The sequence below is a fragment of the Peromyscus maniculatus genome, chromosome 20 (genome assembly GCF_049852395.1).
Source record: "Peromyscus maniculatus bairdii isolate BWxNUB_F1_BW_parent chromosome 20, HU_Pman_BW_mat_3.1, whole genome shotgun sequence".
NCBI lineage: Eukaryota > Metazoa > Chordata > Mammalia > Rodentia > Cricetidae > Peromyscus > Peromyscus maniculatus.
The window spans coordinates 5,643,546-5,664,294 of record NC_134871.1 but is presented as its reverse complement, the minus strand read 5'-3'; the positions used below and the strand labels follow the sequence as shown (position 1 = coordinate 5,664,294).

At 44.4% G+C, this 20,749-nt stretch overlaps 1 protein-coding gene across 1 annotated transcript in view; it reads right to left on the bottom strand.

Moving 5' to 3' along the window:
• Window positions 1–16,428: 16,428 nt before the first annotated feature.
• Window positions 16,429–20,749, bottom strand: part of Fbxo32 (F-box protein 32) — a 40,433-nt gene continuing 36,112 nt past the window's right edge. Inside the window, exon 9 of the mRNA XM_006990671.4 lies at window positions 16,429–20,140. Coding sequence (XP_006990733.1) covers window positions 20,051–20,140 — 90 coding nt within the window. The 3' untranslated portion in view covers window positions 16,429–20,050. The remainder of the gene's footprint in view (window positions 20,141–20,749) is intronic.

Genomic DNA, 20,749 nt, shown 5'->3' with positions numbered 1-20,749 from the left:
AGCTCTGTGTCAGTAACCTGGGACCCAACCAAAGATTAGAAGAAGTGTTTATTCTAGTGTTTCTATTGCTTAGAAACATGGGAGCTAGGAACTAAGAATAGACACCAGTATTTGCAGTCCTTATAATTTCATGGTAGATGTATTGTGATTTCTCTAAAATAATTTTAAAAGAGCATCTTAGAATCTATAATGGTAGCTAATGCTTGGTGAGTCCTCACTTGGTTTCAGGACTGCACAAAACTTGTGTATGAACAGTTAATATCTACATTAACTTTATGGAATAGGAATTGTTATCCCTGTTATTCAGTTGAGGAAATAGACTCTACTTACCCAGAGTAGTTAGAGTATGATTTGAACCTGGCTCTCACTTGAGAATTGCTGCATCCTAAGAGAACGATCTAGTTATATCAGAATAAATCACTGTACCCTTTCAGGTCCCCTTTAATCTAGGTCTAGTTATCATTCCCACTTCACTGGTACAGAAGCTGGTGCTTTAAGGGGTAACCAAGGCCAAGTCCCAGCACTTAGGAAGCAGAGGCAGGTGGATCTCTGTGATTTCGAGCCAGCCTGGTCTACAAAGCAAGTTCCAGGACATTCAGAGCTACACAGAGAAACCCTGACTCGAAAAACCAACTCTTCCCCCTCCCCAAAAGCGGTTACCGAGTTTATGAGCAACATAGGGGTGTACCCCAGAGCTGCCAGTCTCCAAAGATCATGCTCATCACAGGCAAGGCTGAGGTAGGTCCCCCAACCACAGGTGACTGTCCAAGGCAGCTGGCTGTTTCTGTCAACTCACTTCCCTTCACCCCCAAACTGAAACTGAGGTTTTCACATCCATGGAGGTTAAGTGGGAACAATACTGTGAGTACATTTTAAAAAAGTGTGACTCTTTGGAAATGGCCTCCCTCTGCAGCCTAGAGTGGCTTTTAACTCTTGATCCTCCCACAATCTCATGTCTGGCAGAGGTGTGCCACTTTGATTATCTTCTCTGAAAGTCTCTGAGCCTTGCTCTCTCACGGTGGAGTCTGGATTTGAAATCCATTTTGATGAATGCATTTTGCTCTCTTGGTACACAAGGGGGAGCATCCGGCCTAGGAACGAGAACCCTGGAGGGATGGATCTTCTTGTTCTTGGCAGAGGAGAGCTCTCTTGCTCTTAGTAGAAGTCTTTCATTTCCCCCTGAACAAACTGAAAGCAACTTACAGATACCATGAAACTCCACTTACAACATCCTTCCCAGTTACATCATGTCCATGAAGTTTAATACAGCAATATGGTGCGTGGTCAGATGCCTCCCAGTATCTCCAAGGTCATCATCGTTGTCTTCCTCCTTTTTTTCCCCCCTCCTCTTCTTAGACAGGGTTTCTCTATGTAACCTCTGGCTGTCCTGGATCTTGCTCTGTAGACCAGGTTGGCTTCAAACTCATAGAGATTCACCTGCCTCTGCCTCCTGAGTGCTGGGATTAAAGGTGTGCGTCACCACCACCTGGCCTCTTCCTTTCTAAAGATAGATTTTTATTTGTGTGTATGTGTATGTCCCTATTTGTATTTGCATACCTTTAATCTGAGCATTTGGAGGCAGAAGGAGGGGGATCTGAGTTTGAGGCCAGCCTGGTCTATACAGAGAGTTCTGCGTGGTGGCATAGTGAGATCCTGTCTCAAGAAAAACAACAACAAAAAATGTGTTTTCTAGAAAGATTGTATATTCAAAACAATAATTATCGGATATTTTATGAAGCAGAAGCTAGAAGAAGAACAAAAAGTAAATGTGTGGTGGGCAGGGGGAGGGGTGGGCTGGGGAGGAGTTGGGAAGGAATATGATCAAAGTACATTGTATGCAAGTGTGAAATTCTCAGTTGGTAAATAGAATATTTTTAAAAAGTCAACATATCCAGTCTAGTACACGAATTTATTTGGGGTTATAGTCTGTGTAATATATATATTTCTTTTTTAAGATTTATTTAATTTATGTATGAATGCTTTATCTGCATTTATGCCTTTATGCCAGAAGAGGGGATCAGATCCCACCAGAGGTGGTTGTGAGCCACCATATGGTAGCTGGAAATTCAACTCAGGAGAGTCCTCTGGAAGAGCCACCAGTGTTCTTAACTGATAAGCCATCTCTCCAGCCCTGAAACTGAGATATTTTTATATTCTTTCCTAAGAAAAGCTGCCATAAGCTATGTTGAAGTGACTTTGAAAATCTAGGGAAAGGCCAGATGTGGTAATGCATGCCTTTAATTCCAGCACTCAGGAGGCAGAGGGGGTGGGTGGATCTCTTGTGAGTTTTAGGCCAGTCTGGCCTACCTAGTGAGTTCCAGGACAGATAGAACTACATAGTGAGACCCTGCATCAAAAACAACCCTTGCCCCCCAACAAAACCAGATAAAAACTATGAGGGAAACGTCATTAACATTAACAAGGGGCGAATATATTCTTAGGGAAAAAGATGTTCTTAGCCGGGCGGTGGTGGCGCACGCCTTTAATCCCAGCACTTGGGAGGCAGAGCCAGGTGGATCTCTGTGAGTTCGAGGCCAGCCTGGGCTACCAAGTTAGCTCCAGGAAAGGCGCAAAGCTATGCAGAGAAACCCTGTCTCGAAAAACCAAAAAAAAAAAAAAAAAAAGATGTTCTTTATTTCTGCATTGAAATACATCTTTGAAGGGCTTACTGGGAAAAGTAGTAACAAAAGCAAAACATCCTGCTTCCATGGAGTCATTGGACAAAGGTAGAAACCTGCAATCTTCCTGTGGCCACATTCATACTTAATCTGCTCTTTTTATCCTGATGATGGGACTCACAGCTAATGCTTATGTGTCTAGACAGTTGAGCAAACAGGAAATGAGTTACATTGTCGTAGCTTCAGAGAATTTAACCTCATGTTTTTCCTCTCAAAGCTGGGCCTGCTTTTAAAAAAAGCATTCCTTCTCTCCAGAGAATTTTGGGGCATTTAAGGAACTCGAGTCATTCAGGACCTCTCTCGGGGAGCACAGCTAGCTATTTTAGAAAGGAAATGAGAACATGGTTTGATGGTACGTGGACCGTAAACTGAACACAGCCACTTGGATGAGCACATTTGCTGGCTTCTTCTGGATTCCAAGGATGAGTTCATAGCAGACTCTGAATCTGAGCTCCTAAAAGGGCAAGCTCAGCTTGATTACTCATTCTCTGTGCTGGCACAGTATGATGCTGTAAGTCCATCAGAAGGCCCTCGAAGGTCAATTTATAGCAAGGTAACTAACATTTCCAAGGTAACTAACATTACCAGGATACTTTCTATGTGTCAAGCAAGCATTTTTGACTACTCAAAAATATTGCATTATTACATCATTGTAGTTTTCTTTATGTTGCTGTGATAAAACACTGACCAAAAGCAACTGAGGGGAGGAGAGGGTTTATTTATCTTGTATTTCCAGGTCGTCACTGAGGGAAGTCAGAGCATGGACTCAAGCAGCACTTTGAAGGAAGAAACCGTGGAGGAATACTTCTTGCTCCCTCACTCACAGGCTCATGTTTAGTTAGCTTTTTTGTACAGCCCAGGTCCTCCTGGCCAGGGAATGGTGCTGCCCACTGTGGGCTATGCCCTCCTACATCGATTTACAATCAAGACAGTCCATCACAGAGATGCCTCCAGAACAACCTGATAAAGCCAGTTACTCAATTGAGACTTTTTTTTTTTTCAGGTAATTCAAAGCTGTGTCAAGTGACAGTTAATGCTAATTAGGACACATATAACACTTCCAACAACCATAAGACATGGTTAGCACATTTTCTAGCTGAAGAAAGGAAAGGGACATTAAGGTTGAGGATTATGCAAGAGTGGTAGCCCTGGCATGTGCGTCTAGAATCATGATTCCAGAATCTGTGTTCTTAATTGGTGTATTAATTTTCAGACAAAATACTAGACAGAAACAGTTTCAGAGAGGAAATTTTTGGCTCTTTCAGGGGTGTCAGTCCATCATGGCAGGGAGGTCAAGAGCAGTTCATGTCGCAGTAGACAGGAAGCAGAGAAAGGGGAAGACAGGAAGAGGACAGGGCATTCTGTGTTCCCCAAGATCAGACTCCCAGTGATCTATTTCTCCAGCTAGTCCCCACCTCTTCCCTCCCATCACATCCTAATGACACCACTTTTATATGACTCCATCAAGGGATGGATCCTTTCGTTAGGTCAGTGTCCTCAAGATCCAGTGGTCTCTGGGGACTCCTACAGACAGATCTGGACATGCACTTTACTAATCTAGGTGCCTCGCAGTCAAGCTGCTAATTAAAATTAACCATCAGGGATGGTATGTTGTCCTAGGTAGCGTTTGTCACCTTTATATAAACTGGTCATCTGGGAAGAGAGAGCCTCACTTGAGGAATTGCCTCCATCCATTTGTCCTGTGGGCATGTCTGTAGGGTGTTTTCTTAAGAATTGATGTGGGGAAACTGCATGTAGTAGAATACACCTTTAATCCCAGCACTTGGAAGGCAGCAGCAGGAGAATCTGAGGCCTGGTCTAAGAATTGATGTGGGAGAGCCCAGCCCACTGTGGGGTGGGGCCACCTCTGGACAAATAGTCGTGGGTTAGGTAAGAGAGCAAACTGAGTGAGCCATGGAAAGCAAGCCACTTAGCAGCACTCCTCCACGGTCACTGCTTCAGTTTCTACCTCTGGGCTCCTGCCTGAGTTCCTTCAATCCTGGACCGTGACCTGGGAGTTGTAAGCGGAAATAAACCCTCTCCTCAAATTTATTTTTTGGTCGCAGTGTTTATCACAACAGAGAAGCAAAGTAGGACAGCAGTACCCTGTTTTTATATGGCTATTATGAGGATTAAATGACATGATGTTTGTAATAAATTGATCTTTTGCTTAGTCCATAATAAACATCACAGTTTATTATGTTATTATTACATATTATTGTTATTATATTATTACATGTTATTATTATATTATTATTACAATTCCAGTTAATATTTACCTATATAAATGAAATTATGCTGTTCTTTGGTGTTGAAATGATTTTCATCTTCATCCTGATGAAAGAGACATGTACTTGGCTGTGGTAGAATATTATTTTAAGGTGTGTTACTTTTGTTTATGTTACATTTGTTTAACTCTGTGAAGCTGTGTTACTGTGCCTGTCTAAAACACCTGATGGTCTAATAAAGAACTGAACGGCCAGTCTAGGCAGGAGAAAGGATAGGCGGGGCTGGCAGGCAGAAAGAATATATAGAAGGAGAAATCTGGGAGAAGAAGAAAATTAAAGTAGCCAGAGGAGGAGGACTCAGGGGCCAGCCACCCAGCTACACAACAAGCCATGGAGTAAGAGTAAGATGTACAGAAGTAAGAGAATGGGAAAAGCCCAGAGGCAAAAGATAGAGGGGTTAAGTTAAGGAAAGCTGGCTAGCAAGCAGCCAAGTTAAGGACAGGCATTCATAATTAAGAATAAGCCTTTGTGTGTGATTTATTTGGGAGCTGGGTGGAGGGACCCCTCAAAAGAGCAAAAACAACTAATACTTGGCATTCCTAAATATGGTGATGTTTTATTTGTACTGAAATGTGATTTTATTTGTATGTTAATAAATAAAGTTGCCTGGGGGTCAGAGCTAATAGCAAGCCATAGCAGAAGCTGGGCAGTGGTGGTGCACGCCTTTAATCCCAGTACTTGGGAGACAGAGCTAGGCAGATCTCTGTGTGTTCAAGGATACAGCCAACATGGAGAAACACACCTTTAATCTCAATACCAACCATAGAAGACCTGGAGGTCTGTATAGATGGGCAATGACGAAGGAGGTCATGTGGTTGTGTTTACAACCAATGAGAAGGCAGAATAGAAAGTCAATAAAAAGGACAAACACCCAGGATGTAGGTCTCTTGCTGAGGAGGACAGCAGCGGCAGTGAAGGGTAAGGTTTTTAGTTCTTAGCTATCGCTCTGACCTCTTGGGCTTTCATCTCTGCATTGGCTCTGTGTTTCTTATTTAACAAGATGGTTACATCTACACCTAAAATCTATTGGAATGGAGTTATGCTCAAAAGTTTTGCATGGAGTATGGTGGAGATACAATGATGGTCACAGCTGGTCAGGATAGAGCGTTCATAAGCAATGTGAATTGACTCACACTGAAATAAAGTCTGTGTTGGCCATATTAACTACTGCTTCTAACCATTTAAGATGTAACTACACAGTATATCTAACAAAAGCTTTGTCAGAGTCACCCAAAGACTGTTGAGACACATTCCTTTTGCTCAAGGAGCTAGCAGCCAAGTAGAGAATACACACACACACACACACACACACACACACACACACACACACACACACACACACACAGTGTGTGTGCGCACAAAACAACAAAAAACCTACCCAAATAGTTAAATAGTGTGTACTATGCCACTATAAAAGGATTAAAGTATAAAATAATAAATTTGAAACATGGGTGTGTGTCCAGATCCCACTTTGCATGATGTAGTAGTGGAAGGCATCCTTGAGTAGGTGACATTTAGTAGTGAGAAAGCCTAGGCAGAAGGAACTCTACATAAAGGCCTGGAGATGGGTAAGAACTTGATGAATTCAAAGACCTGAGAGAGGGTGACTGTGGCTGGAGCATCGCAAGATGAGGGGATTCTGGGTCTTTCTCCTCATACTGGGTCCTTTTCCATGCCAATTTGGATGCCAAGTCCATAAGAAAGGTTTGTCCCTGGTGCTAGGGAAATTCCCAGGAATCTACAAGGAGGACCCCTGATTAGACTTCTAGCAATAGTGGAGAGGGTGCCTGGTAATCAGATTGGTGAATACCCTGTCATCATAGAGCCTTCGTCCAGTAACTGATGGAAGCAGATGCAGAGATCCACAACCAAGCACCAGGCCGAGCTCCAGGAGTCCAGTCGAGGAGAGGGAGGAGAGATTGTATGAGCAAGCGGGGTCAAGATCATGATGGGGAAATGTACAGAGACAACTGAACCAAGCTCACGGGAACTCATAAACTATAGACTGACAGCTGTGGAACCCGCATGGGCCCGGACTAGGCCCTCTGCATACAGGAGACAGTTGTGTGGCTTGGTTTGTTTGAGAGGACCTGGGCAGTGTGATCAGGATCTATCTGGGGTGCATAAGCTGGCTTCCTGGATCCCGTTACCTGTGGTTGGACACCTTTCTCACCCTTGATGCAGCGGGGAGGGGCTTGGTCCTGCCTCAACTGAATGTACCAGGCTTAGCTGCCCCAGGGAGAACTTACACTGTTGGGGGTGGGGTGGAAGGCGGGAGTGGGGGAGTGGGAGGAGGGATGAGAGGGGGATCTGTGGTTGGTATGTAAAGTGAATAAAAAGAAATTTCCTTTAAAGTGATTGGTTTAAAAAAAAAAAAGAAAGGTTTGTTGTCTGGAGACATTGGCAAGGCCAGAGTGTTTGTGTGGGACCTGGGAACTGCTGAAGCTGGAAATACAGGTCAGGTCTCTGTAGTCTGGTCTCTGGGTCAGAGGCCTGGAAGGAAACCAGGGCTCCAATTGGATAATTTGGAGAGTTTAACCAACGGAGTGAGTAAAGCTATGGACAACACCAGGAGGAGCAACAAAGGACGTCAGAGGCCAAGGTCACTCACACTGGGGTCTATGGTGGGTAGTGTCAGTAGTTCTCCAAGACCTCCTTGTCCTCCTCACGCCTTCACGGGAACATGTTAATGGACCCAGCAAGAGTGACTCCGCCGATGTGACTGCAGCAAGATTTGAGATGATCTGGGTTATACAGTGGGTTCCGTGAAATATGCATGGTGATGGTTGGCGGGTATCCTCGTCGGGGAATTGCAAATCTTATGATACAGAGTATAGAGAAAATAGGAAAATAATCGTGGGAAGTATGTCAATGATTGATAGAGCAATTGGCCTAATATGTGCAAGGCCCTGGGTTTGATCTTCAGCACTGAAGAAAAAAAAAAAATAAGAGGTGGGAGAGAAAGAAAAGAATAGGAAGAATAGACTAGGAAGAGAAGGATTTCACTCACAACTAGATTTGGTGTTAAGCTATTGGGTATTATAAATAGGGAAATGGTACAATTAGATATAAAACTTAATTTGATGGGACAGTGCTATTTATGAGACTATAGCCGTGTTCTGGTCAGGGCAGCGTGATTCTGATGATTTAATATGAACAGATGTTTGGCATGGCATCGCTGGAGGTGTTGGCTGCTTCTCAGAGCGCGCTTCCATTTCGCAGACAGATGGGGCTGTTGTCCACATTTTCCTCTCCAGCCTCAGGGAGCAGCTGTTATGTCAACACCACCGGCAAGCGTGATGGCCCAGGTCCCGCTTTAAGGACCGACCGGAAATTCACCTCCAGATGATGTGGCATCCAGTTCCCAGCAGCAGCCTCGATGAAGGACAGGGCTTGATCCGAGAAGAGCAGGGTGCAAGTTTGGAGACTCAATGTGCCAGGATTGGCCTCTTGTCACAGTACATGCTCAGGACCCTAGAATGACGTTAGGCCTTTTCTAATTTGAATTTGGATTGAAAAATTCATGTGAATGTTTTAAAAGTCCAGAGCTGGATTGCTGAGTTTGAGTTCTTTTAGGGTAATGCTTTATCAGTCTCTGTTTTGGAAAAAGTGGTTGCGCCTTTTGCATTCCCAGGAGGACCCAGCAAGACTGGTCATGCTTCACCCCTCCAGTCCGCAGGGGTGTGGGTTCTGGGCTCACACAGCCTCAGTTTGAATGAATCCCACTTCTACTGTGTACTTCTGTGTGAGCTGTATATGTTCCCTGTGCCTCAGCTTCCTCCTTTCAAAAATGTGACCCGGAAACAGACCCTAGTTAGCTGAATCTAGAAGATCCAGCATCATGCTTAAGCCAGTGCCTCACCACCCCAATACAAAAGGGAGTGACTGCAGTATAACTCTTCAATTTACTGTGTTAGGTGCCTCCCTCCATCTCCTCTTCCTCTTCCTCTTCCTCTTCCTCTTCCTCTTCCTCTTCCTCTTCCTCTTCCTCTTCCTCTTCCTCTTCCTCTCTCTCTCTCTCTCTCTCTCTCTCTCTCTCTCTCTCTCTCTCTCTCTCTCTCCCTCTCTCTCTCTCTCTCTTGATGGTGTTGTCTGAGACAGAATCTCTCTGTATACTATATAACTCTGGCTGTCCTGGAGCTCACCACATAGACCAGGCTGTCCTTGAATTTACAGAAATATGCTGGCCTCTGCCTTCTCAGTGCTGGGATTAAAGGCGGGTGCACCCTGCCTGGCTGGGTGCTTTTCTCCACTCAGTTTTCTCAACGATCCTATGAGTACATGCTGCTTTCACCCCATGTTGTGTGTGAGGACAGGTGCAGAAGAGCTAATTCAATAAACACATTAAATGTCATTGTGCCTACACTAAACCATGTGTATACCTGATTGGAGAATGTTGTGTTTTAACTTTGTAGTTAGCATACGAATAGTAGGTCTCATTATGACATTTTATATATACACAAACTATATATATATACATACATATACATATATAGATATAGATATAATCTTATTTACCCCCAGTTATCTGTCCTTGTCCCTTGCAGTCTTCATTACACTCCCTTTCCTCCGTAGTTCCCCTTCTGCTTTCAACACACACACACACACACACACACACACACACACACACACACACACACACACACACTGTTCAATCTAGCTTCTGAATCTGAGAGAAAATGCGATATTTTATTTCTCTTGTTAGACTGTAGACAACTGTATGTTGCTTCCTAGACACCCCTCTTCACCCCGTGAGTACGTGGGACTCTCAAATATGACTTGCTGTCTTTTTGCTTTAATTTTTCCATATCAGGTCTCATATGTAGCTGAGGCTAGGTTTGAATTTGTTGTAACCCTCCTGCTTCAGCCACCTGAGTGCTGGGATTGTGGACCACAATGACCAGAGTCGTTTTCTCTGAGACGGGATCTTGCCGGGGTGGCTTCAGACTCACCATTCTCCTGCCATAATGCTCCTGCCCTGCTCCTTCTCAGTGCTGTGCACCGTGGCTTTCTTGCTGCCTTTTTTTTTGTTTGTTTGACTTGATAGACCCATTGCATTGGGCAGACGCAAGATGTTGAGTAAATTGGGAGTAGCTTGATGGGAAGTCAGTTTGGACTATAAACATGAAAAAGATGCTTTCTTTTCTTTTTCTTTCTTTTTTCTTTTTCTTTTTTTTTTTTTTTTTTGAGACAGAGTTTCTCTGTGTAGTCCTGGCTGTCCTGGAACTCAGTCTGTGGACTGGCCTCAAACTCATAGAGATTCCCCTGTCTCTGCAACCCAAGTGCTGGGATTAAAGGCGTGCACCATTACTGCAAGGCTGATTTATTTGTATTTATTCATTTATTTATTTATTCATTTTTTAAAGATTTATTTATTTATTATGTACACAGTGTTCTGTTTGTATGTATGTCTGCACACCAGAAGAGGGCACCAGATCTCATTATAGATGGTTGTGAGCCACCATATGGTTACTGGGAATTGAACTCAGGACCTCTGGAAGAGCAGCCAGTGCTCTTAACCTCTGAGCCATCTCTCCAGCCCTTATTTATTTTTTTAAGTATTGGCTCCCATCTAGATCCTATGGCCCTTTCCAAGTCTTCTTGTTTCCCCAGATGACTCTCAGGAAAGATCTGGCAACTTTTTAGCTCCTGAGACATAAATTTGGTTTAAGCTTAAAAAGCGATGCTTTCTGATGAAATGGGTGATACCATTAGTTTAAACAATATGCGGAGACTAGCACCGTGGGGAGTCATGGGCTGGCTGTCTTTTCTCAGGCCCATAAGACTGAGTAGAGAACACAAATGGGACCTTGTGAATAGTAACAGGTGCGTCTATGAGACCACACAAATGCATCTCATCACACCAACTCAGGTCACAGACCCTGTTGTCATTCATACCCATTCTGCAGATGAGGCCTGAGGGCACATTGAGGTCCTGTGCACTGTTCACTAGAACCAGAGGGATGGCCTGGCTCTATAGTCTGTGTTTTTGATGCTCTGTTGCTTCTTAGAAGGAAGCAGGGGCTGTGTAGAATAACCCTGAAGTGGAGAAAAGGCTGGCTAGTAAACTCTAATGAAAACAATCAAAGCTCAGTTTGGGAAGTGCAGGAAGGGTGAGCCACACACACTTTCATGTGGGCGGAGAATGGCTCTGCTGTCACACTCGATGGCAGCGGCCAAGTATGATTTCTCAGGATGTGGTAGTTGGCTGAATGCCTCTTGTAGCCACTAGGTTCCGCTCCCCCTCTGCCTTTCTCCTCCTGTCCCCTGAGAAGCCTCCTTCAGACTTTCCTCACCCTCCTTCTCTTTCTAGGAGGCTGTCTGAATCAGGCGCTGAGAGAGGCCAGCCGTGGACTGCCTCTATCTGCACATGTGGAAATAGATACATACGTAAATGATCTTTAAAGTAAAGATCTTCTTTACTTTACTTCTTTACTTTTCTTTACTTCTTTAGTGCATGTTATGTGCACATGTCCATGGATAATTTGCAGGAGTTGGTTTTCCCCGTTCCACTTCCCCTTTCCACCACGTGAATCCCAGGATCAAACTCAGGTTGTCGGGCTTGGTGGCAGGTACTGAACCACCTTACTGGCTGCTCTCTTTATATATTTTTATCTATATCTCTATTTTAAACTATTATTATTATTATTATTATTATTATTATTATTATTGTTAGTTTTTTTGAGGCAGGGTTTCTCTGTGTAGTCTTAGAGCCTGTCCTGGATCTCATTCTGTAGATCAGGCTGGCCTCGAACTCACAGAGATCTGCCTGACTCTGCCTCCCAAGTGCTGGGATTAAAGGGTGTGCGCCACCACTGCTCAGCCTGATACATATATTATTAAAAATATTTTATTCCTTAAATACCTCTCCCGCTCCTTCTCCCTTTCCTCTACCTGCACTTAGATCAAGTGTTCATTAAATCAGTATATCTTAATCATGCCCAGACCGCATTGGTATGCTCTGTCTCCACCTTCTGAGGCTAGAATTACAGGTGAGTCTTCGTGCCTACTTGGCAGTCACATGGGTACTGGGGCTCTGAACCCCAGTCTTCTCGCTCAGCAAATGCTTTAACTGCAGAGCTACTACACGGCCCCTAACCGCTCTTCTAATTGTACTCTTGATGACATTTTTTTTTTTGATGGAGAATTGTGGCAGGACTGGGGTACATTTCAGAATTAAAGGTATCAAATAAAAGACCCACTGGTAGGGAGCCCAGACAAGCCACAGGCAAGTCAATGAGAGTCCCCCACTCGTTTTTTTTTTTTTTCCTTTAAATAAATGTATTTACTTATTTTACATCCAGGCCACAGTTCCTTTCCCTCCTCTCCCCCTAGTCCCTCCCTATCCTCCTCTGTTCCCACCCCAATCCACTCCTCCCTTTCTGTTTAGGAAAGGGCAGGTCTCCCATGAGTATCAACAAAACATGGCACATCAAGTTGCAGGGAGACTAAGCACCTCCCCATATCTCAACTCAGTTCTTAAACCCTTTTTTTTTCCCCCAAGACAGGGCTTCTTCATGTAGTTTTGGTGCCTGTCCTGGATCTTGCTCTGTAGACCAGGTTGGCCTTGAACTCACAGAGATCGGCCTGGCTCTGCCTCTTGAGTGCCGGGATTCAAGTCGTGCGCCTGCCGCCGCCGCCGCCGCCGCCGCCGCCGCCGCCGCCGCCGCCGCCGCCGCCACCGCCCGGCCAGTTCTTACACTCTTGTTGCTCAATGAACAATAATGATGGCTAACATCTCTTGCATTCCTATTATGGTCAGGCTCCAGGAACATTTATTCTTACTTCAGGAAACTTTACTGTGTCTTGAATGTGAACTGTCCTCTGGAGGCTCATGTGTTGGAACTCTTGGGTTCGAAGCTGGTTGGTGGTGTTTTGTATGGCTATGAAACCTTTAGCAGGTGGTGGACCCTTGCTAGAGGAAGTGGGTCACTAGGGATGGCCTTAAAGCCTGGCCCTGCTTCCTACCTGCTGTCTCCCAGCTGCTCATGCTTATATCTGCATGCCTCTCCTGGTGTGATGGACTGTATTCCTTCTTAAAGTGTGAGCTGAAATAAACCCCTCTTGCCTTAAGTGGCTCACAAAAACAAGGAAAAGGATCGGGGTCTATTTCTCAACTGTGAGAAATAGGAACCGTGAATGAAGGTTCCTGGGAAGAAGCACTGACTACCAAGGCAACCAGAACTTCACTGATGTGGAGAGGTTAGAATGTTGCTAAGTTCCCAGCCATTTGAAAAGCTATCTTTAGCTTCTTTAATAATCACTTACTGCCCACCTCGGCAGTATGTGACCTAACATCCTTGTGAGCGTTAGATAAATCCTTTGGAATGTAGGAAGAGACTCTTCCAGCGTCTACCAATCCAAAAACTAAGAATGCCCACAGACAGCGTCCGAAGCCAGGAATAGGGATTTCCCCACTTTGCCACGACCCACCTACCTGATTACAACGTATTTGGAAAAGGAGTCAACACATGACTTTGTTCCATCAGCACGAAAACTTCATGAAACTGCAGCCATGTTGGAACATGGAATTTGGAGTAAACTAAATCTGTGTTCCTGGGCCGTGGTCACCATGTTTGGTCCAGAATAAACTCTCGCCTCCCCTTTGAGGTGAGAGCTGTGTTTCTTGCATTGACATCTTAACTATTGACACCTTAGAGACTACAACAGAGGAAGTTGTGTGAAGGTGTGACAAGCCACACTGCAGGGAAGAGCTGGGTCTGTGTTTCTAACCTCTTACCCCTATTCTTCTGAGGGTGGGAAACAGCTCAGCATCACATCCCCAGAGAAGCCTCTGCTCAGCCTGCCTCAAACAATGCTATACTGTTCCATTCAGAACACTCATCGCAAGCTACTTCTATTCACTTGCTGTATTTTCTTGGGGGTGGTATCTTTTGGTTAGAATCCAAAGTCCATCAAGGCACAGACCATTTCTGTCTCGTTCATCATCCTGTTCTCAGTGTTTCGCACAGATCTAGCAAACAATAACTGTTCTGTGTTTGTTGGTGAATAAATGATAATGCCTTCAGAATTCATTTTCTCCCAATCATTTTACAATACAATCAATACATGGAAATAGTCCACTTAAACATAACAATGTAGTTTGGACTCTGGCTGGTATTCAACCACAAGCTTATTTTTCTATGCATTCCCAGGAAATTTTATCATCATGGTAACAAATTTCTGGGAGTAGGAATATAAAACTCAAAGATGAAAGATAAATATATCCAGAAAATAATAAGTCAAGTTGAATTGACACACACCAAAAATACACCAGAGTGTATTGTTGGAAAAACATTTATTGCAATTCAGTGTCAAAAAATGTTTACAAAAATATGCCACTGTCTGGTACAAACAACTATAAAAAAGTCAGTTCATCATGCAAGAAAAGGTGTGCAAATAAGTTATATAGGACTCAGATTATTCAATATTAAACAATCATCTTTGATGTAATCTGTCTAACCTTATACATTTAGTTAAAACATTCCACCCACTCTAATAGTTTTCTTTAAAAAGTACACTTAAAGCTTCTAAGCTTAGACATGGACTATAATATACACTCTTTTTAGCCAGGGTGACTGGCATTTGGTAGTATAAAGATGGCACCAACGGCTCCCAAGTATGGAGCAAGGCTTGGAGCCATCTGTTAAAACAGCCTTGTGCATAGTTAACAAATGTATCTATACTCAAAGACAGAGTCATGTTCAGTAATGCTGAAGCATATGGAGCATCCAGAAACTTGGAGTTTGGATGTAGCCACCCATTTCCAGCCAAATGGGAGAGGGACTAAGTTCAGAGAGCTTCCTCAAGGAGCTTTGCCTGCTGAAGTCAAGGACACTTTGAAAAAGGCACCCCAGACAAAAATCATGACAATCACCATCCCTTGCCTCATGAGATAAATTCTGTTAATTGCAAACAAGGTTGAACAGAGCGAACTCCCACCAGACAGAACCTCACTGGGTCTTGTAGTGGGGCTCACCAGTAAGAGGAGCAGGAAGGAGGATAGATGCCTTAAGCGTACCTCTCCATTTCAGGGGAGAAGACATGCTTGGGTACCAGCAGGAGCTAGGTCAACATTTATCTATTCTTTTGTGCATGTGTGCGTGTGCGTGTGCGTGTGCGTGTGTGTGTGTGCATGCTAGTATGCCTGGGGATGTGTGCACATGCATATGCATTTGGAGGCCAGGGCAGACATTGGGGTATCTTCCTGGATCTCTGTCCACTTTTATTTTTGAGGCAGGGTCTCTCACTGAGCCTAGATATCACTTGGTCCTTAAGACTGGCTGGCCCGTGAACTCCCCATGCACTAACGATGGCTTTTACATGGTGCTGGAATCTGAATTCAGGTCTTCATGATTGCATAGCAGGTACTTTATTAACTAGCCATCTCCCCGGGACCCTGTGTCTGTTCTTAAAAGGGCATTTGAATTTGTCAAAACATGGTGTTTGCTTCCTGCTGTTTTTGAAACAAGGCCTTGCTAGTAGCCCAGGCTAGGATTCCAGTTCTCCTGCCTCTGCGAAGATTACAGGTGTGCACCATGTACCTGGCATGCTGGCTACTTTCTAGTAAGCAGGCTGTGCTCAGGAGAATGCTCTAGTCACAGCAGAGTGAAAGGGTGTGAAAATGAAAAGGGAGTCGGGCGGTGGTGGCGCACGCCTTTAATCCCAGCACTCGGGAGGCAGAGGCAGGCGGATCTCTGTGAGTTTGAGGCCAGCCTCGTCTAGAGAGCGAGATCCAGGAAAGGCACAAAGCTACACAGAGAAACCCTGTCTCAAAAAAAAAAAAAAAAAAAAAAAAAAAAAAAAAAAAAAGAAAAGAAAAAAGGGACCCCTTAACTTCTCCAGTAAAGAATCAGACTTAAAAGTTTTGGAAAACTTTGTGGCACATGCCCATCATGGGATGATCTCCCCTGCCTCCCACAGTGAGGATCATTGGAAGAGTCACACTGAGTGTCGTGAATCTACAGATGCCCACAAGGTGCTTGGGTGGGAGGTGGACTCCGAGCTCCGGCATCAGGAAGCTCCAGGTTTCTGTTCAGCTCTGTTGCTGACTTCCCAGGGAGTGGAGAGGAAGGCTCCCCACCCCGCCAGTTCTGGAAAGGCTTCTGCATCTTGAAAGGCAGAAATGTCAGAATGTATCCTCTCTAAAACCCTTCTTGGTCTAAAGTCTGGGATGGGAATTTTCTTCATCTAGAAAACCAAAGGTGGTTTTGTTGTTGGTTTTGCTGTTTTCTGTTTCAGCAAAGCAGAGAAGGAAAACACAGAATTTAAAGGAATTACTACCTTGTTTGTTGAAGCCATAGATGGCCCATGATATATCAAAGTAAGATCCCTGTGTCTGCCCAGAGGTTCAGGGTGTTTGAGTCTGTTTAAGCACTGACGGGTTTCAAGCCAGCATCCAGTCAGAAGAGATGGTTCACAGACTCAGATAGTTGGAAACAGATTAAAAACAACAACAGATGTCAGCATAGAAAATGATAGTTTAGTTAAAAAATGCACACATAAAATTACAGTCAAAAATTCACACATAAAACTTAGAGTGTTTGCATAGCAAGATGTTATTGCCCTGCAGCCAGGCAGAAAAACATAAACCCAGGTGCATGTTTTATAATAAACATTGTTTTGAATGCCGAGAACCATATACTGCTAAACGCCTCTTGCGATGATTTATCTCTCTGTGAATCATACCAATCGCTTAGACAAATCAAATCCCCAGCCTTTTCTCTTCCACGTAAAACAATAAAAACAAGGAGTCTATGTCCACAGCAAGCACCTCATGGGGAAGGGTTTGTGAGGCCACAAGGATGAGCCACCCACTAGCTGGCTTTCCCAGTCAAAAGTAGATCGGCTCTTTGGCTGAAAGCTTTTGCAGAGGAAGTATCTTGTCCAAACCACTTTCATCTGAAATCGATCATCACTAGCCAGAAAGCCTCTCCCAGCGGATGGGCTGCGGACCCCACCTTGGAACTGCTGATCCTTTCTGCTACCCTTCCCTTCCATTCAACTGATGCACCTGTTCCCTCAACAGTGGGGAGTCAGGACATGGTCTAGTGTCACTGGGTTTATTTTTTCCTTTTACTGGCTCTTGCGATAAGAGGAGCATTCCTAAACTTTATATGGAATGGTTCTCCCTCTTCAGAGACTCAGCTGACTGCTCTCAAATGTTTTGAGTCACTATTACCCTGGGTTTGCTCAAATGGCTTGGACAGAACCTTTTCCTTCTCTTGCTGTCTGAATGACTTCAGAGTGGGCATATCTAGTCCTGCTTTACAACACGCGAAGGAGGGACGGGAAGGTACAGTAGAGAGAAAACACATATTTTTTTCTTTGTGTTGGAAAAATTCTTCTAGCAATTTCTAGAGCCACGCCCCTCTTGCTTTTGTAGCAGCAGTTCTGGGTCAGGGATTCTTAGTTTTTGTGTTGGAGGTCTGGGAGTCCCGGGTGGGTTTGCCAAGAGGAATTCTATAGACTATACATGTCCTAGGAGCAAAAAGTTTTGAACTCCGGTTACTTGTATGTGAGGCTCTGGCCGTGGCCTAATATGGACATCTTGCCTGCTCTACTCTCCCTGTCTCTCCTCCCCGCACAGACCATCAAAGATACATCATTTCTACTCCTCGCCCACTCCCTCTCCACCTGCCACATCCTTCCTAGTTTCTACTAACCCATGAAAGGGACCCATCCATGTTCCTTTTTTCTTTTTCATTCTTAAAAAAATCAATTCTTTGGTTGTGTCACATACCAATGACACCAAGGTTCCTGGAGAATCTGCAGGCACCTAGTCAACATTCCGAAAGGCTCTGACCTCACTGCTAGGGGCCAGGGCCATTTTACACAGGGGCAGGTTGGTGCCTGGGGCATGCATGATATAGGCCTTTGCACATTGCTGACACTCTCCACGAGACCGGCTCATCGGTTTTCTGCTGGCAGTCCAGAGCAGGCAAAGTTGCTGGGACTGTGAACTCACAAGTTCCCAACAACCTTCCATCTCTAAACCACACGGCAGAGCAGTGGCGACCACAGCCCCCGACCCTAGCAATATCACTCAGAATCGATGTGTCCAGTGCTTTTCACAGCACCGGCAGACCCAGCTCCACCCCACATCTTTACAGAAGGCAAGCCGGTGTAGAGAGTCTGACAATTATGGAAAAAGTGTCTGTCTGTCTGTCTGTCTGTCCCTTCCTTCCTTCCTACCTTTCTTTTTTTCTTTCTTTTCCTTCATAGTCCCAGCCCTACATTCTTAATGTAAAAATCATTCTGGGGAGAAGAGTTAAAAAAAAAAAAAAAAGAAACCAAATAGAACAAATAGAAAACCCTTACAGGTTTGAACTCTCTAAAGTTCAACTTTATACATCAACTCTTGTTCTTTTACATTTCCCTTTTTGCATTACGGGCCTCTAAATTCAACTTAATTTGCCCCTCAAGGATGAAGGAAGTATGGAGAACTTCCGGTGTTAAGGGCAGAGACTGCCAATCAGGAAGCCCTGCAGACTCCATCTGTCTCACAGTACGACTATCACCAAAGGAAGAGGCATTGACTGTCCCCTTGTTCCTGTGTATGCTCGGCCATCTTTCCTCTCCTCCAAGGGCCACCCCAAGCATCAATGCTTCAGGTTACACAATACCTTACTTAACATTTATATGGAACAAATTCCTATTTCTGCTTCTTTGCCAAGGACATGCATAGTGGCAGTTTTATTTGGAGATTAAAAAAAAAAAAAAGCAAATACAACTGCAAATGTATGTACATTGTAGAAAAGCATCAATCTATAAAAAGTAAAAAATAACATTTTCCCCACCCCAGGAATTAACTCCTGAAGTCCTGAGATTTGCTTTCTTCCACAGTGTTCATATCTCTGCTTTGCAAGACCCCCAGGGATCCTTTGTCTTTTAACTCTTTCTTTTAACTCAGTCCTGAAACAAGTTTAAGATGAACTCATCTCTCTATCTGGCTGGAACTCCAGGCTTCCTTTTAAATCATGCTTGTGAAAAGTCCCACTTCAGGATGACTCAAGTTTGATGGTGGACCTAAAGAACAGAAAGAGCCTCGGCTCATTACCCTGCCAAGGGGAAGCAGCAGCTATCAGAATGTTTAATTGGCTGGTGTGAAAAGTGTGTGTCTCTCAAGCCTCAGGTCTTGGGTGCCACTATGTTCACAGACATTCACTAATCCATGAAGATCCCCGAGGAAGTCCAGACAAGCCCAGAAGTTAATTAGAAGAGGCTAGAGTTCAATCAGAAGTGCCAAGCCTTCCCATCTACAGGTGCCTAATTCTAGCTCTCCATGACTTCTGCTGGAGCTGTTCTTAAGCTAGCCTTTCAGTTCCCTGCATGAGCTACAACATGAAAGGAAAACAACATGTAGATACTGGAAAGGAGAGGGCAAAGGAAGTCAGAACCAAGAAGAAGGTTTTTTTTTTTCTTCCTAATTCGTTCCCATCTTAGATCACTTTATAGATGAAAGAACTTACATGAAACACAGACATTGCCTGCTAGATAATGTATGCTGCCAGAGAGCACTCTATGCTTTTAGAGGTAGACCATTGTGTGGCATCTTCGTAGGATAAGGCCTTATGTATGCCCCGTGCAGGATTCAGATGGGTGGACTTCTTTGCCTGTTCAAAACCCCAGATCCAAACCCAAAGCCCCAGGACTTCTCAACTGTAGCCTTCTCTTCCTCCTTCCTTACGTCTTAACAACACGGTCACATTGTAAACAGGGTGTTCTATCTTGTGTTTTTTGAGTTTTGCATTTTTCTTCCTAGGGAACTAGGAAGTTTCCATGAACATCAAGAAGACTCCATTTTCATGGCAGACTTAAGAGTTCTTGCCTTTATAGTCTTGCTGGCGAATTGTTAGGGGGGAAAAAAGTCTTATTTACAGTATCTCTGCTTTTCCGTACCAGTTCTAATGTGAAGTTCACATTTGTAAGTTCCCATTGGCAACTGCGTCTCTTCTCAGTGACTTCGCTCAGAAGTGTCCAGCCAAGGCTTAAAATGTACACTATTTACAGACCAAGTCATCCGAACTCGCAGCCATCTCTCTGATCAGCAGGGCCTTGTGAGGTGCCGTCTCGGGCTGGGATTCAGAACTTGAACAGGTTGATGAAGTCTTGGGGGGAAAGCGAGACAGAGCAGCTCTCTGGGTTGTTGGCTGTGCAAGGATGGTCAGTGCCCTGGAATGGAGAGCACTGGGGTTAGAGCTGAGTTCTCAGTGGCAGCTAGCTCCCTGGCTCTGCAAGGCATTGCTCAGTCTCTTAGCTGCCCTCTGTGAAGAATGCCGCGGCAGGGGCTGGAGAGGTGCCTCGGCGTTAGGAGCATGCACGGCTCTTGCAGAGGACCGGTCTTGTCTCTGGGTCAAGCGGCTCACAACCACCCCTGACTTCAGCTCCAAGGTATCTGAGACCCTCTTCCAGCCTCTGCAGGCACTGCTCTCATAGGTGCATAACCACACAGAAACATGTAACGCATGTTTACAATAGATTAAAAAAAAATACCAATAAATCTTAGGAACAAAAGAATGTCACCGACATTTAAAGAAATGCTCAACATCCTTAATCATCAGAGAAATGCAAATCAAAACGACTCTGAGATACCACTTTACACCAGTCAGAATGGCTATGATCAAAAACACCAATGACAGCCAATGTTGGAGAGGATGTGGAGCAAAGGGAACACTCATCCACTGTTGGTGGGAATGTAAACTTGTACAAGCACTGTGGAAATCAGTATGGCGGTTTCTCAGAAAATTAGGAATCGAACTACCTCAAGACCCTGCCATCCCA